A 25,807-nucleotide genomic window follows, 5' to 3' on the forward strand; every position below is an offset into this window, starting at 1 on the left:
AGATAAATAATCAAATGTTGCATACTTACCTTCAGCTTGATCATAAGATCCGATTGGCATGAACTCCTGAACCATGGCATGCAGTGCTTCATTGTTGAGTTCCGGCTCGAGCGATTGACGTTCGGCAGTTTCTGAAATAGCTTGGGAGATAGCATGAGTAAAGAACATGAAATGATATGACTATACCTACAAGGTATGGGTGCCTCTGGTACAACCGAAGTAGCCGGATGAGGCTCCAGAGTCGATTCATTCACTGGGGAAATGCCATGAAAGGTGAACATGAAATAGAAAGAATGACCTCACCAGCCATAGGAAAGTCGGGTACATCCAGAGCATCAGACGAAATCAAGGTATCCTCCGGACCAAGATACAAGTCTGGGTCATCGTACAGGGCCAGTCCATCTGCCAGAGCCAGAGATGATGGATCTGGAAGTATGTCATGAATTTGCACATGCGGAATATGTCCATTTGAATTGGAAAACATACCAGGAATCACATTCAACACATCCAAACCACCGGACGACCCAGAATCAGAGTCTAACTCATCATCCGGCTCAAGGTATATATCATCTAATGGATCTAAACCATGTCAGATCAATTGACTGAAATCAGAAAAAACAAAACATACCAAGGGACATCCGGGACTGGGAGGACTCATCCACATCCATTGAAGTGAATTCAGTGACCGGAGGGTCATGAAATCTGACTCCAGGTTGAGAACTCATGATATCTGATGAGCTGATGAACTGATGAACTGATTGATAACTGATAACGTCGAAGTTCAACAGATGGCCGGCAATTGCCGAAAGTTGAACCATGACCAAACAAACACAAACAATGAATGATTTTCAACATCATCCTTCAATTGTATTGTTTCTTTGAAACTTCATTCTAGTGATAACAGATTTCACCCTGCTTTCAACATTCTCACATCTCTCAACTCAATCCAAATGTCTACTCAAGTTCAATCTTCCTTGGCCGACCTCAAGGCACCCACTGCTCAACTTGTGGGCATCATTGCCGGCGCCCGGCACATCCCGGCCGGCTCAGTGGACGTCCACCTTGCTCTGACAAAGCAGGTCACCACTCTTTTGGTATGTTGAACTCATTACATTAGTGTAACATTAATGTTTCTAATGTCCGGGCAGGCTGACATCATCTGGGCCTATGAGAAAGGGGAATACATCCCTGGAATTGTGGCATCCTGCTCCAAGGAGCTGATGAGGGTGCGTTCCATGACTCCCCAGGCATTGCCCAACTGGTTCAGCATTGGCCATGATGACCCCCATGTGGCTAGACACGCCTGGCGCAAGCAAGTCCATGCCTGGGAGGCGTTGGGTGACAATTCCTGTGATCTCCCTGTTGTCCCTAACGTTTCCACTGGCCCACTGACTGTCAACCTTCCATCTCCACCTGTCCCTTCACCTGCACCTGTCCCTTCCCCCACCCCCGTCATTCCCTCACCTCCGGTCGTCGCCAGACCTTCTGGCAAGACGACCCATGAGGTCCAGGACAAAGGAAAAGGTAAGGCCACCTCCATCGACCTGGAGCCGGAAGTTGGGGGGAGCAACAAAAGGAAGTCTCCGATGATTTCCGGACACTCCTCCCAATCTCCAAAGTCAGCGATGAAGGCACGCAAGTGTGTCAACTCAACTCAACTCCCGAAGTCGAAGCTGTTTGTGGAGTCGGAAGATGATGAAGACCCAATTGTTCAGGTATGTGTTCTGGCTTATTTGTGACATGCTTTCAACTTGTTGCAGCTGATTTCGTGTGGAGTGCCGGAGGTCGTCCTTCCCCAGCGCTCCACCATTGTTGTAAGGAAGCCCCAGTCACCTTGGTCACCTGGTTCCCCCAAGAAGCAATCATTTGGGCCTGCTTCGGTAAGTCTGATTTATCCGTTTGGACCTTAAATATATGCTCATGTGTCCACAGCTGACTGCTGGCAGTCGTCCAGAGGTCACAGTGAGTCGTTCAGACTTGTCCGGACCTCCCATATATAATTGTCACTCATTCCCATTACATTAGAAATCTCCCATCGGTTGTCCAGAGGCTCGGGTAAGTCTTAGAAGCTCTCCAGAAACTCATATGTGTATTAACAATCCGTCAGGCAACCTCCGGCAGTCGTCTGGAAGTTGAGGAGCCCTCTGAAGATACTTCCAATGCTTCGGATGGTGACCCACCAGCCAATATTACATTTGATATCACCATTCCCGGCCCAGTGAGTACTCCAATTAATTCCCCTTCATCCATCTACTAATGGATACCACAGAACAACCCCTGCCATTATTGTGTCAAGGAGAATTGGCCCTGTGCGACTCGTTTGGACAAGAGGACCAGTCTCCCCTGCTTGTCTTGCATCCGCTGCTCCACCAAGAAGATCAAATGCAACCCTGCATCTCTGGGATCCCCACCCAAACGGATCCGAGGGAAGTCTACCACCGGCCGGACGTGTTCCAAGACACCTGCCCCTGCTCCATCCAATGCTCCGTCTCCCTCCCGGTTAAGGGCCCGAACTCATAGTCAACCTCATGGCCCGTCCCGATGTAGAGACTCGTGCATCTCATAGTGTGATATGGCGCTTTACACTAGGGAGTATACAGCACCAACTCACAGCATCACTCTGTGTACCATCCACAGTGATTCCTATATGACGCGCAGCTTTCCCGCGCAACGCGCGCCATGCGCGCACCATTCCCGCGCTTCACGATGTATACGCGCGCGTGCGTTCCCGCGCTTGTGCGCCCTATAGCGCCAGCCATCCAGATGCATCCATCCACTGTCCACCAAGCTCCCTAGTGCGTATATTCCATTTCCTTTATTAGCATAGTTCCACCTTTATTTTTATCATAGTTTCTCACTCATATATATTTTTACATACCTACTCGGTAGCGCTTCGGCTCCGCATGACCGCGCTTAGGCGCGCTATATAAGCGCCAGCAGTACATACTATTATTTACCTTACTTTTCACCCAACTTTACCTAGTACTTACTACTTAGAAAGTCGCAGTAGAAATCTATTCATTAGCACAACACATCTCACATCCTTTATCTTGCTTATATCTTCACATAAGTTTAGTCTCTCTTATTTCCGCTTACACGCACGCGCTTTCCTGCGCTTCACGCTAATACGCGCGCGCGTTCCCGCGCCTTCGTACCTTGCGCGCACCTGCGCTTTCTCGCGCTTCGCTGAAGCGCGTACCTCTAGATCTCCGCTGCACCTGCTTCCCCTTTAGGGTCGAATGCACTTGCCATCTCAAGTATCGCAAACTAGGCAACGCACGACCTACAACTTTTTAGATACAATCAGGAGCTTTTCTTTGTTCCTCTCAGTATTGTTGTTTCTACACCGACCTCCGGCCATCCCTGCTGCAACTACACCCCAGGTGCAGTCACGTGGTCACAGCAAGACCATCACCATCAAGAAGACACCTGCACCTGTCCCTGCACCTGTCCCTGCACCTGCGCCAGCTGGTAAGTCACTCAAACCCTTGATGACCGGCTGACCTAATTTTTTACTTAGCAGTCAGGTCTTCCAGCGTCACAGTGCCTCATGCAGCACTCGATGTTCCCATGCCAGATCTTTATTCCATGGCAATCGCGATTTGGGATGGTGCAGCTCACATCGCGATTCTTGAGGCTCGGGTGCAGGAGCAGGACACTAAGATTGATACCCTGCAACGCCTCCATGAGAGCCTCTGGCGCACAGTGATCGACCAGCACCCTTCATTTTCACTTCCGGACACACCGGCCGATGGATTAATGTTGCTTGATCAAGGAGGTCCCCCCCATCCATGTCACCCCTCCCCTCCGCACTTTCCAACCTCATTGATTTGGACTTTTCAGTGATGGAACCCACACCTGTGATGCCTGAGCATGGATCTGCTATGGTAGGTCCCATGGTTGAGCCCACCCAAGTTCAGCCTGAGGGTCCACAATCCTCCGGCGAAATTGTGCTCCCAGATGAACCAGGCAACCTCTTGCCAGAATCCTCCGGCGATATTGTGGTCCCTAATGAACCAGGTAACCTCCTGCCAGAATATGCTTCCTCTGATGAGGAGATGGATGTTGAGGGAAAGGTTGATCTTCCTGGTGAGGAGGTTGAAATGGCTACATAATTGCTCAGTGATAGATGTACATAAATCTTTTTCAATGCATGTTACCTATGCCACAATTGAATGATTCAATGATCAGTCCTGATATCCAGAACTCGAAACTATAGATTGAGGTAGATATCACCCGAAACCTGAACACCCAAATGTCAAATTCTCAGTGCCGAACCCCGAGTCCCGGGTGCCAGGTGCTGAGTCCCAAAATTTGGAACTCAGGATTTGACATTTGAGACGAACGACATCTCTCAGACAATGTTTAAATCAACCTACGTAAGATAGGCCTCAAGCAGTTTCCGCAAACATCACGTGATGTGACTTGCTGTGACTCTACTTGTGATTACTGCATTTGGTACCGGGACTCCAGAAGCATACTGGCAGCGCCACAGCGGTGATACAGAACAAACTTGCAGGATTTACAGTATGTAATAAAATTAATAGGTACATGTTAATATGAAGACTATGTTTAATTTAAGTGTGCACTCTCGAATTCTGACATTATTGCTGAAGGGAGTACACGATGGCCTCGGTATTGCTTTGCAGCCCAGGCAGCTTGTTTGCCATTAAGTCCTTTATAATAAGCATCCATGAAACGGCGTGATCTGATGGCAAACCTAATTTTCATTAGTGCCATCTAAGTACACATCAGAAAAAGCATGACACTTACTTTCGCATGCTGGTTAGAGGAACTGCATCCAGTGATTTTATGACATTATGTTCCAGATTAGCTTCCCCAGATGATAATGGGTAGCAGCGATATAGCCGCTTTGCATACCCCCAGCATTGTTCAATAAAGCTGAGCTCACAATGAAATTTTGGAAGGAAGAGCACCTTGAAGCCCTTTAACCTGCACACCCTCTCCAAGTTTGACTCGACATTAACAAAATCTGGCTGGTTATAGAGAATTCGGCGACAACAACAAGAAGTGGAACCACGAGGACAGTTGAAATCCTTGCACTGAGCCTTCTTTTTGCTGACATCGAAACCACGCTCCTCTAGAATTTTGGCCATTCCCTTGAACAACCCAGTGTTTGTGTGACCCTCAGGAAAATAGAACTCCTGAGGGGCACCATTAAAAACACCATTAGCGATACAAACCTTTTGCATCAAAATCTTCCCATCTCCACCATGGGTTTGTTTTCCTGTGGCATCCCTCACCGGAGCACTGACCCCCCAGTTCTTGCAAGTCTTGGGCATGTTTCGAGCACTTAATGCATCATCAGCCCTTTTAAGGTGTGTCGTTGCATTGTCAAACACAAAAACGTGGTCATCTTCTGGGTAATCTTTCTCCAGAATTGTCATTGCTTTCTCGGCATGTTGAAGAATTTCATCATTGGTGAAGTACCCATCCCTCCCCTTTCCCGCCCTAAAGAGCACACGGGCAGATTGATTCCCATCACGAGACCGCAACCAGCCATAATCTGCTGAAACGAAATCTGCGACCATGAGAGAAGATCCCTCACCCTTTGGTTGCGGAGTTGCCTTTTCTTCTTTGTGGACCCAACATTTTTTGCGCCGATCATTGGCATAAAAGGTGGATTCGTCATGGAACCACACAACAGTGCGCCGCCCGGTCTCCTTATCATCCTCCAGCTGCATAACATCAACAGAAGACCATTTTCGAGTCTTTGGTTCCAATGCATACCACATTGGCAGGAATTTATTCTGTCGATATTCAACTACATCCTCTCGTTCATGGCCATCAACATATTGTCCATTTCGGGCTGTAGTCCATCGAAATCCACAGTTCTCCATCCATCGTTGTGCGGTTGCCAATGAAATACTTTTAGTGAGCTTGAAACGTTGCTGTACATCAGGCTGTGCAAGATAATTGATAACTGCTGTTGCAGAAATATATTTTCCGAGTGACTGGAGATGAACCAGTAACTCCTCCTTAAGATCTTCATCATCAATCCGCGATCTCGTCGAATTGCCACCATACTTTGCCAATGGCAAGTTTTCACGATCCAGGATGTATGACTTCGACCATTCCTTCACCTTTCGTGACATGTAAGTCCCCTTTCCAATGAATTTTGCAGTCTGGAGTGCTGCAGCTGACCATGCAGTGCCAGTTACGAAGGCCCGCAGGAAGTACTCCATCCATGTCAAGCGCTTTTTCAGCATGGGGCCAAGGTCAGTTGGTTTGTATCCATGTCCCTTGAAGTTCCGGTGCAGGTAAAGTAAATTCCTAAGGTCCGCTAATGCCAGTGTGGCTGCGCCAACTGTTGGCGGCATTCGTAAATCACCCAAATGTTGCGGTGCTGTGGGACAGGTATCGTGATGGCACAATGGCAGGCCCTCGTCATCTACATCTTCAACAATGTTCTCATGATGGCTGCATGAAGCCTGGGTGGTCTGTGGTGAGGGACGTGCCATTGTGGTGTCGAAGTCCATTAATGAATTGTCATCAGGCAATCCCATCATTGTGGCTGCGTGCTCATCGAAATCCTCAAAGCCTTCAACCGGTCCCACATTACAGTCACCAGCACTCTCGTGGTCTCGGCAATCCAAATCCAAGTTAGACTCACACTCTGATTCTGCCGCATCACTATACTCCAAATCCATATCCACTGAGTCCTGCAATGCAAGTGAGGATTCTTCGGACAAATTTGCATTTACTTGAAGGTGGGTACTGTGCTCTGAGTCCATAGCGGTAGTGTGGCTGCGCTCCGAGACCATAGCGGCAGTGTGGCTGTGCTCCGAGTCCATAGCGGCACCATTGTTCTTGAGTTGCACAAAAACCTGACCTGAGGCTGACAGAACAATCTCAACTGGGAGCTTAGACTTCGAAGGTGTAGAATTGAATGGAAAAGTGGTTTCACAGCCTGAAGCTACTACAGAACTCGAAGCTATGTCTACTGGATGACTCTGCACAGGCATAAGCATTGATTTCAAAAGTGAGTACAATTGAAAACTCACATTTTCTTTATCTACTGATATTTTCCGCTTTTTTGCCTGACTCCCTAGGTTCTCGATCGCAGACCAGACTTTTCGTGACCGTTTTGGCATTTTGGCAGGTTTCAGTATCAGGCTGATGGTAGGTGAAGCGGAGTCCAGAGTGTTTGGGGGCTTTATGTACAATGTATGCCTTAAATCTTGCTTGTGTTGCCATCTCCTCCTTCAATTTCACACAAATGGTAATTCTGGAACGGATGATTTGTCGAAAAGTACGTATACTACAACTCTTCCGTTTCCGTTTTTTTATACCTTGTCGCCACGGACATCCTATACACATTCATTGCTTTTGTCACGTTTCATCACACTTTGTCACGTGATGTTTGCGGAAACTGCTTGAGGCCTATCTTATATCTGTAAACATTTTACTAACCCCCAAACCCCAAACTGAGATGTACCAACCCCCAAATCCCGAATCCTGAGACTGCCGGGTCTTGGGTACAGGGGTACAGGGGTCCCGGAACTCGGAACTCGGGAAATTTGGGGAGATCAATAAAATTTGATTTACAATCGAGTTTATTGACAAACACATTGACTTACCCATGTTTGAAATATATTTTGTTTACACATACCGAGTTCCAAGTTCCGGACCCCCGAACCCCGAGACTGCTGGGTCTCGGGTTTGGGGGTTTGGGGGTCCGGAACTTGGAACTCGGTATGTGTAAACAAAATATATTTCAAACATGGGTAAGTCAATGTGTTTGTCAATAAACTCGATTGTAAATCAAATTTTATTGATCTCCCCAAATTTCCCGAGTTCTGAGTTCTGGGACCCCTGAACCCCAAAACCCAAGACCCGGCAGTCTCGGGATTCGGGGGTTGGTACATCTCAGTTTGGGGTTTGGCACTGAAAACTTGACATATATATTTTTGTGAGTGTTTTGCTTCTGGTGTCCATGCTTATAAATAGGATATGTTGCACACCAGGGTTCAGGTGTGGAGTTTTTCCACTTCAATCCTCGATTATTGGTCAATGCCACACATGGTCGATTCATGTTTTTGTGCTTAGGGGTTTAGATTTGGTGGTCGACGGTAGGTATATGCACTCATAGTGTACATGTATCCTACATGTTTGATTCGCTGGTGGCTACATCAGCTGTATGTCTTGATGGAACATATCTAGGCTCACCCATATATGTACCCATCTATGTACAATTCCCCCACGTCAGCCCACCCATCTATGCATTATCCCCCACCTCGGCCCACCCGTCTATGTAATACATCCTATGTTGGCCCACCCATCTATATAATACATCCTCCATCGGCCCACCTGTCTATATAATTATACCCCACCTCGGCCCACCTGTCTATGTAATAAATATTTTATCGCACCCTTGGCCCACCCACTTGTATATGTAATACACCCCACATCAGCCCACCCGTCTATGTAATATTCCCCTACCTCGGCCCACCCATATATGTAATACACCCCTGTCGGCCCGCCCGTCTATATAACAATATTTGCCTTACATCTCTCTTCAGCCCAGCTGTCTATAATATCCTACTCTACATATTACCCAGATGGGCCCACCCATCTCCATGAATGATCATATTCCCCCGGCCCATCTGTCCACATCAAGGATATATATATCATTGGCATACATGGGCCCACCCGTCTCCCTCAGAAATAATATGTGTCCCGGCCCATCCGTCATCATCGAGAATATACACAACATGGGCCCATGATCCGCTGGCCCGTCTCATATGGGATATTATGGAGGTCGGGTGGCCCGTATAATACGGAATTTGTCACTGAAGGGGCTCGAGGAAACTGTCAGACACGCACTGGATGCCCTGCCTGCAGATGCATGTCCCTTACACGAAGGAACATGTCCGTGTCAACGGTGTCGACAATGAGGTAATTGAGGGAGTTGCTGTCTTGTACTAGAAGTGCTCCCCGAATTATCGATCTAACTGAGAGGAACTCCGTCCTTGCCCATGGTTTGGCTCGGACTCTGAAAAGATTGAGCTGCTTATCTTTTCGGAGCCGCTGGCCTGTCGGCGCATCAAAGGGGTGGACAAGAGCGGAGCCCCTTCAGTGACAAATTCCGTATTATACGGGCCACCCGACCTCCATAATATCCCATATGAGACGGGCCAGCTGATCATGGGCCCATGTTGTGTATATTCTCGATGATGACGGATGGGCCGGGACACATATTATTTCCGATGGAGACGGGTGGGCCCATGTATGCCAATGATATATATATCCTTGATGTGGACAGATGGGCCGGGGGAATATGATCATTCATGGAGATGGGTGGGCCCATCTGGGTAATATGTAGAGTAGGATATTATAGACAGCTGGGCTGAAGAGAGATGTAAGGCAAATATTGTTATATAGACGGGCGGGCCGACGTGGGTGTATTACATATATGGATGGGCCGAGGTAGGGAAATATTACATAGACGGGTGGGCTGACGTAGGGTGTATTACATATACAGGTGGGCCGACATGGAATGTATTACATATACGGGTGGGCCGACGAAAGGGATATCAAATAGACCAGTGGGCCGAGGGTGCTATAAAATATTTATTACATAGACAGGTGGGCCAAGGTGGGGTATAATTATATAGACGGGTGGGCCGATGCAGGATGTATTATATAGATGGGTGGGCCAACATAGGATGTATTACATAGATGGGTTGGCTGACGTGGGGGATAATACATAGATGGGCAGGCCGTCGGGGGTGTATTACATATATGGGTGAGCCTAGATATGTTCCATCAAGACATACAGCTGATGTAGCCACCAGCGAATCAAACACATAGGATACATGTACACTATGAGTGCATATACCTACCATCAACCACCAAATCTAAACCCCTAAGCACAAAAACATGAATCGATCATGTGTGGCATTGACCAATAATCCAGGACTGAAGTGGAAAAACCCCACACCTGAACCCTGGTGTGCAACAAATCCTATTTCTAAGCATGGACACCAGAAGCACAACACTCACAAAAATATATATGTCAAATTTTCAGTGCCAAACCCCAAACTGAGATGTACCAACCCCTGAAACCCGAAACCTGAGACTGCCGGGTCTCAGGTATCGGGTGTCCGGAACTCGGAACTTGGGAGAATTTGGGGAGATCAATACAATTTAATTTACAATCGAGTTGATTGACAACACATTGACTTACCCATGTTTGCAATATATTTTTGTTTAGACATACCGAGTTCTGAGTTCCGGACCCCCGGACCCCGAAACCTGAGACTGCCGGGTCTCAGGTATCGGGTGTCCGGAACTCGGTATGTCTAAACAAAAATATATTGCAAACATAGTTAAGTCAATGTGTTTGTCAATCAACTTGATTGTGAATCAAATTGTATTGATCTCCCCAAACTTTCCCAAGTTCCGAGTTCTGGACACCCGACACCCGAAACCCGGCAGTCTCGGGTCTCGGGTATCGGGTGTCCGGAACTCGGAACTCGGTATGTCTAAACAAAAATATATTGCAAACATGATTAAGTCAATGTGTTGTCAATTAACTCGATTGTAAATTAAATTGTATTGATCTCCCCAAATTTCCCCCGAGTTCCGAGTTCCGGACACCCGATACCCGAGACTGCCGGGTGTCGGGTGTCGGGTGTCCGGAACTTGGAACTTGGGAAAATTTGGGGAGATCAATACAATTTGAGTCTCGGGTATCGGGTGTCCGGAACTCGGAACTCGGGGGAAATTTGGGGAGATCAATACAATTTGATTCATAATTGAGTTGATTGACAAACACATTGACTTACCCATGTTTGAAATATATTTTTGTTTACACATACTGAGTTCTGAGTTCTGGACCCCCCAACCCCAAAACCCGAGACCCAGCAGTCCACAATTCTGGGGTTCAGGGGTTGGCAAAATGTGTATGAATATATGAAAGGTTGAATGAAACATTTTTGAAAGATGTCTCATATCAAATGTTAAGTCCCGAGTTTCGAATTTCGGGTTTCAAGACTCCAGGTTTCGGGACTCGGCACTCCCAAAATCCAGAAGTTGAAACTCGGGATTTGACATTTGATATGAGACATCTTTCAAAAATGTTTCATTCAACCTTTCATATATTCATACACATTTTACCAACCCCCGAACCCCAGAATTGTGGACTGCCGGGTCTCGGGTTTCAGGGTTCGGAGGTCCGGAACCCGGAACTCGGAACTCAGTATGTGTAAACAAAAATATATTTCAAACATGGGTAAGTCAATGTGTTTGCCAATCAACTCAATTGTAAATCAAATTTTATTGATCTCCCCAAATCTCCCCAAGTTCCGAGTGCCGGGACCCCCGAACCCCGAACCCCGAGACTGCCGGGTCTCGGTGTTCGGGGGTCCGGAACTCGGAACTCGGTATGTAGAACAAAAATATATTTTCAACATGGGTAAATCAAATTTTATTGATCTCCCCAAATTTCCCGAGTTCCGAGTTCCGGGACCCCCGAACCCCGAGACCTGGCAGTCCACAATTTCGGGGTTCAGGGGTTGGTAAAATGTGCATGGATATATGAAAGGTTGATTGAAACATTTCTGAAAGATGTCTCATATCAAATGTCAAGTCCCGAGTTTTGATTTCCGGGTTTCAGGACTCCAGGTTTCGGGACTCAGCACTCTTGAAACCCGGAAATCGAAACTTGGGACTTGACATTTGATATGAGACATCTTTTAAAATGTTTAAACCAACCCTTCATATATCCATACACATTTTATCAACCCCCGAACTCCGAAATTGTGGACTGCTGGGTTTCGGGGGTCCGGGGTCCCGGAACTTGGAACTCGGAATTTGGTATGTAAGACAACAAAAATATCTTTCAGGGTTCAGGGGTTAGTGAAATGTTTATAGATATACGTAGATTAATTCAAACATGTCTGAAAAATTTCGTTCATCTCAAATGTCAAATCCTGAGTTCCGGACTTCGGGACTCAGCACCCGGCAGTCAGGGTTGGGGGTTCGGCACTGAAAATTTGACATTCGGGTGTTCAGGTTTTGGGTGATATCTAAATCAACAACTTCGAGTTCTGCCAAAGCGTGAAACTTGAAACCCAGTGTGCAACATGTTGATTTTTCATTTATATCACACAAATCATCGAGTTCCGAGTGCCGAGGGCTGAGACCCAAAGCCTGAGACCTGAAAATATGTACACAACATGTCCATTTTTCACTCACTGCATAAATCACCGAGTTTCGAGTGCCAAAGCGTGAAACTTGAAACCCAGTGTGCAACATGTCCATTTTTCATGTACATTACACAATTCATTGAGTTCCGAGTGCCGAGGGCCAAAACCCGAACCCCGAGACCTGAAAATATGTATGCAACATTTCCATTTTTCACTTGTTGCACAAATCACCGAGTTTCAAGTGCTGAAACCCGAAACTCGAAACCCAGTGTGCAACATGTTCATTATTCATTTACATTACACAGATCATTGAGTGCCAAGGGCAGAATCCTAAAACCCGAAGCCCAAAAACATGTATGCCACATGCCCATCTACTCATTGCACAAATCACCAAGTGTCGAGTGCCGAAACCCGAAACCCGGTACTTCAAATCAGTAGTCGGGTACTTGGTACTTGGTTCTGATACTTGGTACCCGAGAATCAGTAGTCAGGTACTTGGTACTTGGTTCTAATTCTCAGTACCTGGGAATCAATAGTTGGGTACTCCAGCCAATAGTCCCGAGTCCCGAGTACTGATATTTGGTATTCGGTAGTCAGGTTTGGAACTTGGGTCTTGGTTTGGTTATCATTTGACTGAGATATTGGTAGGCAATATTGGCACTCGGAGCTCAAATACTGACTATCAACTATCAAGTGTCGGGACTTGGTAATCGGTAGTTGAGACTTGGTGCTTAAATGGATATTGCATATATACATAAAAATACAAAATATGTTCCTATGTGTTCATTTCTAGGTGAACAGACTTTGGAATTATATCTCAATCATCTATTCAACAATAGAAACAATGTATCAGGAGCTCAGGACCATAGGGTAATCCTTTATTGTATAGTGTACCTCCCCCTCTTCTGGTGGTTCACCCGCTGGGGGTTTTTCCCTGTAAAGCTGGACCTCAAGGACTGTAGGGAGTCTATTCCTGAGCATATTCGGAGTAGATATATCATATAACCAGCCCAGGACACACAGGATCCTTCTCCAGGAACAAAGCATAGACAATTGCACTTGTGACATTTTTTCACAATTTTCAGTATCTTGCCCTTGCATCCATGATCCAACCTTTTAATATATAATGAGCATAGCTTATATTCTTGCTTCTTATGACCAAGATCAGCTCACAATAGGCTGGAGTTTGTGAGCTAGTGTGCATACTTGCCATTTTGCCTGATAAGGGGCCCATGCCTTCAAAACATTGAATCTTCATAATCAGAAACCTGGGGTACATTTCAAATATCTTAAGTATCATAGACATAAATTTACAGACAAATCAACCAAGAATTGAGTACTGAGGAAGTGAAATGGGTAAGAAATTGAGTGTGGGAAACTTCAAAGACCCAAAGCATCGAAAATGGTTAGTTGAGCAGTGGTAGGACTTTAATGCTGGGTCAACTCATATTTTCACTATATCCCTTCTACCCACCCCCTACCCTCAGGGCAGTAGGCAGTATGGGTTCCTTGGGTAGTTTACAATCTATCCTACATATTTGTAATGATATTTTTGGCCTGAATCATATATAAATGTGACTTTATATAAAAGATGTCTACTGTCACTCTCCACACATCATTTTGCCTATCATTACATCAATCCTTCATGAATATTTCTAAGCTTTTAAGCTATTATAATGGATGTATATGGGTGTTATTCCAGGTCTCTGATCACATCACAGGCTTGTCATGTTGGATATCTCAACATAATGTGCAAGTCTCGCTATTAATATTCATTCTTTATCTTTAGACTCACTTACTGCACACATGTATTTCATTTGTCATTATTGATGTTTTGGATTTCTTTAGCTTATATCTTGGTCACATGGTAACCAATGGACGAGAAAAGACTACAAATAAACTCACCTAGACTCGGACTACAACCTTGATTAAGCTGACTACTGATTCCCAGATACCGAGTATCAAAACCAAATACTGAGTACCAATTACCATGTACCAAGTACTGCGTAATGAGTAACAAGATAACCAATTGACAAGAAAAGACTACCACTACACTCACCTGGACTCGGACTACAACCTTTGGTAAGGAGTTAAGCATAATAACAACTTTCATTTTTTCATTATTGCTGATGTTTTGCTGAATGACAAGGAAAGACTACCAAATCACTCACCTTGACATGGACTACAACTGTCATTTTTCATTATCATTTGCCTATATTGACTACCGAGTCTCGAGTACCAACCACTGACCACCGATCACCGAGTGCCGAGTACCGAGTACCGATAGGGAATAGTGTGGGTGAACCCCGGGGTATGAGTAGCACTACCCCCACCCATACCCCATGATATACCCACACCCACCTTGTGGGTGTGGGTTTTTTGGTGGGTATCAGGGAGAAACTACCGAGTCTTGAGTACCAACCACTGACCACCAATCACCGAGTACCAAGTACCGAGTCCCGAGTCCCGAGTCTCGAGTCCTGAATCCCGAGTCCCGAGTCCCGAATCCTGAGTCCCGAGTCCCAAGTCTCAAGTCTCGAGTCCCGAGTCTTGAGTCCCAAGTCCCGAGTACCGAGTCCCGAGAACCGAGTACCAAGTACCGAGTCCCAAGTACCAACCACTGACCACCGATTACTGAGTGCCAAGTACCAAGTACCAAGTACCAAGTCCCAAGTCCCAAGTCCCAAGTACCGAGTACTGACAAATACAATTCCCAGGTTATTTGAGCCCTACACCAATGGATAATACATACAAATACAATTTGTGTCCATTTGAAGTACCGGGTTTCAGGTTTTGACACTCGACACTTGGTGATTTGTGAAATGAGTGAAAAATGGACATGTTGTGTACATGATGTTGGGTTTCGGGCTTTGGGTCTCGGCCCTCGGCACTCGGAACTCGATGATTTGAGTAATGTAAATGAAAAATCAACATGTTGCATGCCGGGTTTTGAGTTTCGGGTTTCAGCACTCAAAACTCAGTGATTTGTACAGTGAGTGAAAAATGGACATGTTGTGCACATATTTTCGGGTCTCGGGGTTCGGGTTTCGGCCCTCGGAACTCGGAACTTAATGACTTGTGTAATATAATTGAACAGTGGACATGTTGCACACCCGGTTTTGAGTTTCAGGTTTCAGCACTTGAAACTTGGTGATTTGTGCAACAAGTGAAAAATGGAAATGTTGCATACATATTTTCGGGTCTCGGCCCTTGGCACTTGGAACTCGATGATTTGTGTAATGTAAATGAAAAATCAACATGTTGCATGCCAGGTTTCAAGTTTTGGGTTTCAGCACTCAAAACTCGGTGATTTGTGCAATGAGTGAAAAATGGACATGTTGTGTACATATTTTCGGGGTTCGGGGTTCGGGTTTCGGCCCTCGGAGCTCGGAACTCAATGACTTGTGTAATATAATTGAACAATGGACATGTTGCATGCCGGGTTTCGAGTTTTGGGTTTCGGCACTTGAAACTCAGTGATTTGTGCAACAAGTAAAAAATGGACATGTTGTGCACATATTTTCGGGGTTCGGGGTTCGGGTCTCGGACCTCGGACCTCGGAACTCAATGATTTGTGTGATGTAAATGAAAAATCAACATGTTGCATGCCGGGTTTCAAGTTTTGGGTTGCAGCACTCAAAACTCGGTGATTTGTGCAATGAGTGAAAAATGGACATGTTGTGTACATATTTTCGGGTCTCGGGGTTCAGGTTTTGGCCCTCGGAGCTCGGAACTCAATGACTTGTGTAATATAATTGAACAATGGACATGTTGCATGCCAGGTTTCAAGTTTTGGGTTTCGGCACTTGAAACTCAGTGATTTGTGCAACAAGTGAAAAATGGAAATGTTGCATACATATTTTCGGGTCTCGGGGTTCGGGTTTCGGCACTTGGCACTCGGAACTCAATGAATTGTGTAATGTACATGAAAAATGGACATGTTGCACACTGGGTTTCAAGTTTCACGCTTTGGCACTCGAAACTTGGTGATTTGTGCAGTGAGTGAAAAATGGACATGTTGAACAATGGGTTTCAGGGTCTCGGGTTTGAAAAATAGCATAATAACAACTTTCATGTTTTCATTATCATTTGCCTATATTGACTACCGAGTCTGATAAGAGACCCCTTGGATGATTCATTGCTCAATGAAATACTACCTGATTGGAAGTGTGCTGGTTATCAGATATTCATTTGTCGACTCCCGGGTCCCGGAACTTGGAAGTCGGTATGGTTGACCCAAATTTGGGTGGTCAGAACTTGGCATCTCATAGGGCAACACAAGCTTCACACCCTGGATTCCAAATTCTGCAAGACAACCTGTGCACCATCAAAGGCCATGTCAGGAGATCACCTGCTGCTCCGGGAACTCAGGAACTTTGATTTATTACCTCCTCTGAGTACGGTTGACCCAAAGGTTGGTAATCGGAACTTGGCTTCTCATAGGGTAACACAAGCTTCGCACCCCGGATTCCAAATTTTGCAAGACAACCTGTGCACCATCAAAGGCCATGTCAGGAGATCACCTGCTGCTCCAGGAACTTGGTAACTTTGATTTTATTACCTCCTCTGATTTGGTTGATGTACAACTACCTCAGCTCCATCGTGTTTACAATTATGATACACATGGGCCCACCCATCTATATTTTATACCACCCTCGGCCCACCCGTCTAATACAACATCCCATACAACACCCTCGGCCCACCGGTCTAATTAATATGCATCTGGGCCCACCCGTATAATACAATATTGTATAATACCCTCGGCCCACCCATCTAATTTAATATGTGTCTGGGCCCACCCGTGAATGTGATAACAAGTACCTACCCATCTATCTCATACACATCTACCTTAATATACCCATCTGCATAATATCCAACTACCTCGGCCCACCCGTCTACCTAATATTCATGTACATCGGCCCACTCATCTACTCTATATATCCCCTGCATGGGCCCACCCGCCTCCATCGGGAATAATTTGCCTCCCGGCCCATCCGTCATAGTCGAGGATATTTTGATCATGGGCCCATGGTCCGCTGGCCCGTATCATACGGGATATTATGCACGTCCGTTCCCTCGTATTATACGGAAATAGGTCACTGTAATATGTGAAGAGCGAGGGGAAACAAGTCGTTCCCAACTGCGCATTCAAAAAGAAAGGCTAAGCATCCAAGGATGATGTTGTCGTTTGTCCAGATAATGACGCAGTCAAAACGTGGTGCGTTGAAGAACTGTGGATTGCACCGGAGATAGTCAGTATACTGTCGCCAATCTACCAGCGACTCATAGTTGACTCGTAAGAATCTACACTCGGTGATCTGTTTTCAATTAGTAGTGACAAGAAGCAGAATCAAACAAACCTACCATATCATTTGATTGAAAATGAATTCTTTTCCCGCCTGGTAGTGGAATGTTACAGGCAGGCAGGAACTCATTTAAGAAATCGTTAAGCTTGATGCGGAAGTTAGTGAATCCAACATCAACTTGATGTGTGCTCTCGAGTGAACTGAAGGTCTGTGCTATTTGTCTTGACCCAATTTTGATGTGCGGTGATGGATCCAAGAAAATGACGCCTGGGTCATCATCCATGATAATGACATCTTCCGAATCATTGTCATCTTGTAAGTCATTGTCTACTTCTGATTTCGACTGTGAATACTCATCAAAATCCGATATACGACAATGGATGTCATCTGCGATGAGAAGCCAGTGATCAATTCGAAGAATCTGTAAATATAGCACAAAATAATTAGTAGGGAATAATTGTACACATCAATACACATCACCTGCTCCGCAATATTCTTGAAGTTCGTCTGGTTCAGGTACCAATCCTTCATGGGCCCATGCATCTGCTCATTCGGCTTGGTGTTGTAATTGCGGGAAGCGCCTTTAGCCTTGATGTCGTCGAATATATGCGTGCCCATATGTAGTTTTGGGAAGTTCCAATTTTTCTCGTTGTCGTCAGCAGTTTGATTCATATATTGCTACTGATGTGTCAGGATATTACAGCCATAGATGAATGACTACAAGGTACATACCCCCATGAGCGCTGTAAATGCCTGGACAGTATGTCTCCCTTCATTGATCGTATTAGTGGTGTGAACTTCTAGCGCAGCGTAGATGTCCATTTCGAGGTAAAGGTGTATACATTGTAGGAGAAGATAACTGAGCGGAGAATCATGCTCGGTCAAGACATTATGTGTCACATAAATAATCATCTGAGAACAGTTAGTACATGAATGAGATAAAGAGATGATTGCATGAGCCCATGAACCTTGGAAATGTCCTCGTGAACAGAACTGTCTGTGAATGTAACACCGACAACCTTGTTTGGGTGTTTGAGGTTCCGCCAATGTGGAAATCTTTCGTAGCTACATAATAGTATCAGTTCGAAAATTTGACGGATTAAAAAGAACAAACCTCTTGTCGACTTGCGATAGTGCCTCTCGTCCAAGGATCCCAAGGTATTTCTGTAGCTCGACCCATAAATGGCGTGACCAGAGTCCGCCATGATTGAAGTGACAGCGGTCGTGTGACAGGGCACAGAAGACACAAGTAAATGCCACAGCCCAAAATGCGCTCTAAAAAAATCAATTCTATATATTTGTATGGTTAAACATTCTCTCACCTCAACACAACGAAGAGCCTGTTCTTTCAGGAGTTCCTCTCTCTCTTCAAATGTTTCTTTTGCGAGTGCAGTATTTACAAGTGCCTGTGACTCTTCAGATGTTCGTCGGCGATAGGTTTTCGAAGTATCCCAAAGGTCATTTCGAGGAACGAGGCAAACGGGACATGGCCAAAGGCTCATGAGTCCTCGCATAAGTGACATGACACATCTGTATGTCAATGAGAGTATTACTAGTAAACAATGAATGAAAAGACGCAATTCAACACTCACTGTTCTTCAAAATCAGCTGATAGAATGAGAATACAAAGAAAAAACCAGCGCATAACGCCATCTAGACATTCAAACCATTGCCCCATTTTTGATTTTGAGGCTAACAAAGAGATAATCCTTGCGAATGACTTGTGCCAAACAGCATTTTTGAAGTTCACCCAGCTGGGCTTTCCAGAGTGCAATTTCTCATCCTCCACCTATTCAACCCATATTACCATAAGCCACCCCTAGTTGTAGTATTAGACCTAGTAAAGTGGCAACTACCAGCTTTCAAATTGTCATGATTCACGGCAATTACCAGGTGCACACTTTGACCTAATCTATGGCTCTTGCCACCCTGCCGCCCACTGCTGGTTCATGCCAGTCAAATATATTATAATGGGTATTAATGGGTATTCACATTGAAAATCATATTTAAATGTAGGTTCGACATTAAAATTTTATTCATGATGACTAATTAAACAAATATGATATGCCCCTAGATACCTACCCCTCGTCGTCATCAAAATTAACCTCATCCCCAGCAAAATATTCAACCAACTCATCCGTAGCGGCTGTGATGTCCGTGGCAGCTCCATTGGTCCAGAGAAAAGTAAAACGAGACAGTAGTGCACGCTGAACTGCAGCCTGCCTGTGAGCATATGCGATGGCACCAGCCACAATCTGTGTGTCCTTGTGTGACAGGTCAGTGATAGATTGCCACTGTTCTGCACACCATGCGAGAAATTGTCATGTTCGCCGCATTTCCTCCTTGAGGAGTAACACCTCTTCACTCCACCGTTGCGCATGGGCACGAGACTTAGCCCATTCTACATGCAACACTACAGTAAAGGTCAGAATAGAGAGTCGCTACATGTATTAATGCACTCACCATCATTCAGACCCGCATCACTTTCGTGATCGAGAATGCCTGAAATGGACCAAATCCACGATGTCATCTGATACCCCTGCCCTAATCCGCGTGATGCGTCTCTCCTTCCACGCATTCCTGTAGTACTCCTCACACCCGACACTGTGTCGACAGGTGCCATGATGTCCTTTGCCTCTAGGGATTGAAATTCCCTGTCCAACTCGCTGATCCCAACCAGTTCTAGCAATGCTGACCAAGCGACACGGTATTTTTCTGCGGCAGCATTGATTTTGGTGTTCAACCGAGCAAGAGAGGAATTTGTGCGAGTGTTGGCTTGTTGTCCGCGTAAATCGAGATTGCGGTGCTTGACAAAATGGGATTTAGTATGTAGTTGCCTGCGCAACTTATCGAGTGAATCGCGACACTGTCCCTTGTGCAACTCAGCCTCGATGTGAGCAATATTGTTGGTACATAGTAAGTCTCGATTGCTTGGAGGGAGTGTCGACGGCAGCCAGAGCGATTCATCCTCGACTTCCTCAGACGAGTTCATGTCTTGATCTTCAATCCAGCCTTCGATGCCTACCATATATACCCGCTGTATGATGCGGAAGTGGGCTAGCTGTTGTTGTAGCGTGATCCGATGTTGGTTAAGTTCGGCGTGCCCATTCACACTGAGAGATCTTGTGAGATCATATTTGATTTGTCACCTGGAAATGATCAGGAGAGTGTCTCAGAATATTGCAGAAGTAGAACTTACTGTGCATCTTCCAGAACCAGGCCCATATAGATGAAAGAACTAGGAGTAACTTTGTGCAGAAGTTGACACCCGTTACTGATAGAAATCTTCTCATCGTCCGTAAGATTAGCACGTATTTGTGCTTCTGAAAGGCCTGTTGAATCATAGTCAGCTTCAACAAAAAATTCCAAAGTACAGATAGACCTTACTAATCTTGATGTGCACATATGGATTCGGACTTGATTTGTCGTGTTCCCAAGCCTCGATCATTGCAGTCCATTCTCCTCGATGTGCATCGTCAATCACTAAATTAAAGTCATGCAAAAATGATTGGTGACAACCCTGCTCCTTGACAGCATTTAGCAGTTTTTTCCATAGTGAGAGTCCTGTAAATTGAATGAGTCATTGTATGGGCGGGAGCAGACAAAAAATCGTACCTAGTCCAGCATACTTGCGCCAGTTGTGATGTCCAAAATGGTCATCGAGGACATCGTGTCGATAACCGGCGCCCATTTCCTTCGTGCTGTTGGCAACACGATTCATCTCTGCCCAGTTGTGTTCGATTCCCTCACCATCAGTCCGTCCTATGCCTGGCATGAGGTTCAAGGAATGCGGAATCGCACATTTTTCCTCATGCGCAGGGCAGTGAAACTTCGGGATTCCGAACATAAATGCCACAAGGGTGACAGCTGCTGGCATCCGAAGGTGTTCAGGAAGCTCATTCATTCTCTTCATGAGATTGAGCTTCCACTGGCAAGCGATGTCATAAGATATGACAACAGTGAGGAGGAGGAGAGGCATGATGGATGAGAAGAAGATGAAATCCATATTAGCATATCTAAGTTCATCATTAGACAGTTGAATACACATAATTTAAACAAAGATACCTTTCGCCCTTTTGAAGGTCTCCAACTCCTTGAGGTCAAACAAGTTCATGGTGTGCGCAAAGACATAAGCCGACGCCAGTCGATCGCAACCCATTCGAGTACTTGGACTCAGTGTGCGCCAATGTCTTGAAACCCGAACAAGTGCTAATCTAATAGGTAGGTCTCTGGTAAGTTTTGTGCAATACAAGTGAAAATTTTAAAAAAACCTACATCGGCTTGGCTTGCATTCTTGAGTATGTGTTCTGTGTAAAATTTGTCAGGAACGAAGTATGCAAGACCTGTGTGTAGCCCAGGATCGGCAATGCTAGAAGCTCAATTCCTATTCTTGAGGCGGAAGTTGGCATCCATAGTGATAATCAAATAGTAAAGAAATCTATGAGGAAGGGGACATTTAATAAATGCAGCGGATTAAAAAAAAGCCTACTTCATTGATCCCTCCACTTTGTCCCAGTCCTCCGGCAGGTTTATGCCAGGTTGCGGACAAGCAGGACACTTGATGGCTAATGCACCAGGCTCAGTATCATAGATACCACCAGTTATATTACCATGGCCAGCTGGCTTCATTAGTTTGATATGGCGAAATTGACGAACCATTCTCATAAATTCTTTATACCGAGACTGTGACTGCAGTCAACATTTGCGAGGCATAGGCCATGTGATAACATACCTTAGGTACATTCAAACCCGTGTTGTCAGTGAGTCGTTCGAGACTAGTGTAGAACTCATAGCCAGATAATTTGCTTGACCATGCCAAAATGAGAAAGAACTCCAGAACCCGTCTTGTGCAGGCACTCTGAGGAAAATGTGGTGTGGCCGGATACCATTTGCAATGTAACAATTGCTGGCAATGAGAAACTCATTGATGGCACCCACAGAAATCGATGTTTACTCGGTGGATTGCATTGGTGTGAATCACGACAAAAGAAATATGCCCTCTTTGCGGACGCAAACATGGCATTCCTTCGTGTCCTAGTTGAACCCTAAGGCCCATGTCAGCCAAGGAACTACGCTCAAAATAAGTCCCATTCCATTTCTGCACATCATCAAAAAACTGGTAATGCAACCAGAACTTCGAAACACTCACATAAATTATATGTAAAGGATGACGTGCATGCTTTAATAAACAACAAGACTTGCACAAAATTTCTGGTCCATAGCAATCTTCACAGCGGTACAGGCATTCTTGTACAATATTATTATTGATATCGCTGCATGAGCATGGTGTCGTTGTTAAGCTACCACAGCCCTCCAGACGTAGCTCTTCAAGGAGATATTCTTCATGGAATCCGACACGCTCGTTGACGCTGTAGAAACAACAATACTGCCAGGAACAAAGATAGCTCCTAGCTGTATCTATAAATGTTGTAGGTCGTGCGTTGCCTAGTCTGCGATACTTGAGATGGCAAGTGCGTTCGACCCTATAGGGGAAGCGAGTGCAGCGAAGATCTACAGGTACGCGCTGAAGCGAAGCGTGAGAAAGCACAGGTGCGCGCAAGGCGCGGGAACACGCGCGCGGGAAAGCGCGCGTGCGTATGCAGAAACAACAGAGAGGTTAGACTTAAGTGATGATATGATACTAGATAAGAGAAGAGAGATGCGAGGTGTAAACAGATAGAGTTCTACTATGTTCTGCTAAGTAGTAAGTAAGTAGTAATAAGTAAATGGGAGGTAAAGTAAGGTAAAGTGTAGTATGTACTGCTGGCGCTTATATAGCGCGCCTAAGCGCGGTCATGCGGAGCCGAAGCGCTACCGAGTAGGTATGTAAAAATATATATGAGTGAGAAACTATGATAAAAATAAAGGTGGAACTATGCTAATAAAGGAAATGGAAATATACGTACTAGGGAGCTTGGTGGACAGTGGATGGATGCATCTGAATGGCTGGCGCTATAGGGCGCGCAAGTGCGGGAACGCGCGCGCGCGCCTACATCGTGAAGCGCGGGAATGGTGCGCGCATGGCGCGCGTTGCGCGGGAAAGCTGCGCCTCATATAGAGATAGCTGCGGGTAGCGCACAGAGTGACACTACAAGTTCATGCTATGTACTTCCTGGTGTAAAGCTGTCATATCAGACCATGAGACACACGAGTCTCTACAATGCCCATCCATTCATGCAAAGGTGCATCCTATAAAGAGTTGAGTTTGTGAAGTAAAAGTCTGTTGGAATCTCACCGAGTTTGCATAGTGTTTTGCTGGTACCTTGACCACCATGATGGGTTGGGGCTCAATCTCATCGTCGAATACAAAGTCATCGCCAAGGGTTGGCTCCCAATTGTCCATTTGCAGGGGCTCAAGTTGGTCTTCCAGCCCATCACCTGCCTTGAATTTTGTTGGGGAGCAAGGTATGATGATTTGCCTGTGGCCACCGGCTGACACTGCTATCATCCTGGCATAGGCTGTTGTCGCATGGTCGTCTGAGTCGGATTCATCGCGGTACACAACATATTTTCTTTTCCTTGACATGAGTAAGGCTTGTTTCAGAGAAAATAATACTAGAGCTTACCAGTAGACACTCGCTCCCACGAGCAAGTTCCCTCCTCCCTTGAGTTGTAGCACTTCAAGAAAGAAGCCTGTACAAAAGAGGGTATCCGATGATCAGTTTGGTAGATAGGTAAATATATCAGGACGTACCTGGTCGATTCATCACCCGCTCGGCTCCTCGCGTATATTCACCCAAGTCACACCAAACCCTGTTAAAATAGTTTGAAGCCCATAATCAAATAGTTGAACTTGAACCAAACCAAATTCAAACCCTCAGACATGTCCACCACTACTACGCCTCCACCCTTGCCTGCGATGTCCACCACTACTATGCCTCCACCCTCGCCTGAGATGTCTACCGCACATACAGCTCCACCCTCACCTGACAGCAATACTCTGCACAACATCAGGGATGTCTTCCAGAGTGGACACACAGAGATTGCACTTCAAAGTATCTGTGGTCCGTGTGGTAGTCGAGTAGCTCGAATTTGCATGCCTGCCTGCTGTGGTGAGATTGATCATCATTGACAGAATCCAGCACTCACCCGCTTGTTAGTCAAGCTTGTAGTGATTTCCATTATAGAGTTATTAGTTAGCGACCCGGCGAAGAATGAGATGTTCCACACCATGCTCCGTGAAGTCATTGTGGAAGAAGCAGAGCAGGACTACCAGACACGGCTTCAAGCATATGAGGCAGCTGTGGCCGCAGTTTCAAGTAACACCACTCCCACCAAAGGCACTGACACCACGACGGTCATCGATTCCAAGTGATCATGTACGTCCAATCTTCTGAAATATGTTGAAACGATGGTTGAATATTCTGTTCTTCAAGTTCAGTGTTTAGTACTCGAAACGTGGAGTTAGTAGTAGTTACACTTTGCCATGTATTTCGCGTTTACATAATGAACATTGTCTGTGACATTTTGTCAGTGCTCGTTCAACAGAAATTAAGATTTCTTAGGTGTCTCACTGACAGCCTCTGCCGGAGTAGCGTCCCAGCGAGAACGACACTTTTTCGGTGCAGATGCTTCCAAAGCTTCTTTCGACCATTCATTTTTATCAGTTTTATTAGGGTCAACATTCTCGTCCGCAGGCTCAGGGAAGTCCCATCTCTGTTTGCGTTTGGTCCCAGAAGTAGCTTCACGAGAGTTCGCGAGCTCCCTTGCAGATTATAAACCTTCATTGTACGACAATGCTGGAGATTGGTATTGATTTGCAATGAGTTCCAACACGTTGTGAATGTTCAATGCAATGAACAGACTTACTAGGCAGGTACTTGTTGCTTACATAATCTCATATGTTGAAGTGCGGTGAGATGGCATATGTTTCATGTTCAAGCTCAGCGTTTGTGAAAACGAACAACACAAATTTTATTTACCTTCTTTATCTGAAATTGGACAGTGCTTTGGATCTGTAAGAGTGTGCAGTTGATCCGAGATCAACTCCAACATCATCATCATGATTGCCAGTGTATGTACTAGTTGAAATCCTCGACAGTGATCTCAGTCTCACTGCATTGAAGTTAGCAGTTGTATCAGCAGCAAACCATTAAGATAACAGAATACAGTGACCTGGTATGTAGCTCATTACTAGTAATTCATTGATGTGCCTATTGTGTTGATGGATGTACTATGATCGGACTTGCGCGCTGACTCGGACTCCAAGTTTACCATAGTAGTTATGGTCCTACCACCGAATCAATATCACTGAAACACGGATTAATCTAGCATCCTGCTATTAAATCATCAAGTTTACAGAATACACAGTCACATAGTATGTAAGTC

At 45.5% G+C, this 25,807-nt stretch overlaps 7 protein-coding genes across 7 annotated transcripts; 1 reads left to right on the forward strand and 6 right to left on the reverse strand.

Annotated features, from left to right (window-relative positions):
• Positions 1–4,572: 4,572 nt before the first annotated feature.
• Positions 4,573–5,552, reverse strand: F5891DRAFT_938483 (uncharacterized protein; the record flags this gene model as incomplete). Its single annotated transcript, XM_041374167.1, has 2 exons — positions 4,573–4,720; positions 4,882–5,552. The coding sequence occupies 2 exons, from the start codon at positions 5,550–5,552 to the stop codon at positions 4,573–4,575; spliced, it is 819 nt and encodes a 272-aa protein (XP_041233190.1).
• Positions 5,553–5,756: 204 nt separating this feature from the next.
• F5891DRAFT_938725 (uncharacterized protein) lies at positions 5,757–6,206 on the reverse strand (the record flags this gene model as incomplete). Its single annotated transcript, XM_041374189.1, has 1 exon — positions 5,757–6,206. A coding segment is annotated over one exon (450 nt), but the record flags the coding sequence as incomplete, so codon positions are not given.
• A 2,629-nt stretch (positions 6,207–8,835) lies between these two features.
• On the reverse strand, positions 8,836–9,087 carry F5891DRAFT_938593 (uncharacterized protein; the record flags this gene model as incomplete). Its single annotated transcript, XM_041374176.1, has 1 exon — positions 8,836–9,087. A coding segment is annotated over one exon (252 nt), but the record flags the coding sequence as incomplete, so codon positions are not given.
• An 8,182-nt stretch (positions 9,088–17,269) lies between these two features.
• Positions 17,270–19,268, reverse strand: F5891DRAFT_938880 (uncharacterized protein; the record flags this gene model as incomplete). The annotated part of the gene is made up of 8 exons (XM_041374198.1): positions 17,270–17,491; positions 17,538–17,900; positions 17,960–18,157; positions 18,212–18,391; positions 18,448–18,544; positions 18,594–18,754; positions 18,802–19,009; positions 19,072–19,268. Coding segments are annotated over 8 exons (1,626 nt in total), but the record flags the coding sequence as incomplete, so codon positions are not given.
• A 532-nt stretch (positions 19,269–19,800) lies between these two features.
• F5891DRAFT_1124520 (uncharacterized protein) lies at positions 19,801–21,485 on the reverse strand (the record flags this gene model as incomplete). The annotated part of the gene is made up of 5 exons (XM_041363901.1): positions 19,801–19,892; positions 19,943–20,601; positions 20,679–20,811; positions 20,867–21,043; positions 21,095–21,485. 5 exons carry the CDS (start codon positions 21,483–21,485, stop codon positions 19,801–19,803), a joined length of 1,452 nt encoding a protein of 483 aa, XP_041233194.1.
• A 2,120-nt stretch (positions 21,486–23,605) lies between these two features.
• F5891DRAFT_1180643 (uncharacterized protein) lies at positions 23,606–24,005 on the reverse strand (the record flags this gene model as incomplete). The annotated part of the gene is made up of 2 exons (XM_041365960.1): positions 23,606–23,668; positions 23,715–24,005. 2 exons carry the CDS (start codon positions 24,003–24,005, stop codon positions 23,606–23,608), a joined length of 354 nt encoding a protein of 117 aa, XP_041233195.1.
• A 297-nt stretch (positions 24,006–24,302) lies between these two features.
• Positions 24,303–24,794, forward strand: F5891DRAFT_1180644 (uncharacterized protein; the record flags this gene model as incomplete). Its single annotated transcript, XM_041365961.1, has 2 exons — positions 24,303–24,531; positions 24,580–24,794. 2 exons carry the CDS (start codon positions 24,303–24,305, stop codon positions 24,792–24,794), a joined length of 444 nt encoding a protein of 147 aa, XP_041233196.1.
• Between the last annotated feature and the right edge of the window lie 1,013 nt (positions 24,795–25,807).

Source organism: Suillus fuscotomentosus (assembly GCF_016647785.1).
Source record: "Suillus fuscotomentosus strain FC203 chromosome Unknown F5891scaffold_2, whole genome shotgun sequence".
In the NCBI taxonomy this organism is placed as follows: Eukaryota; Fungi; Basidiomycota; class Agaricomycetes; order Boletales; family Suillaceae; genus Suillus; species Suillus fuscotomentosus.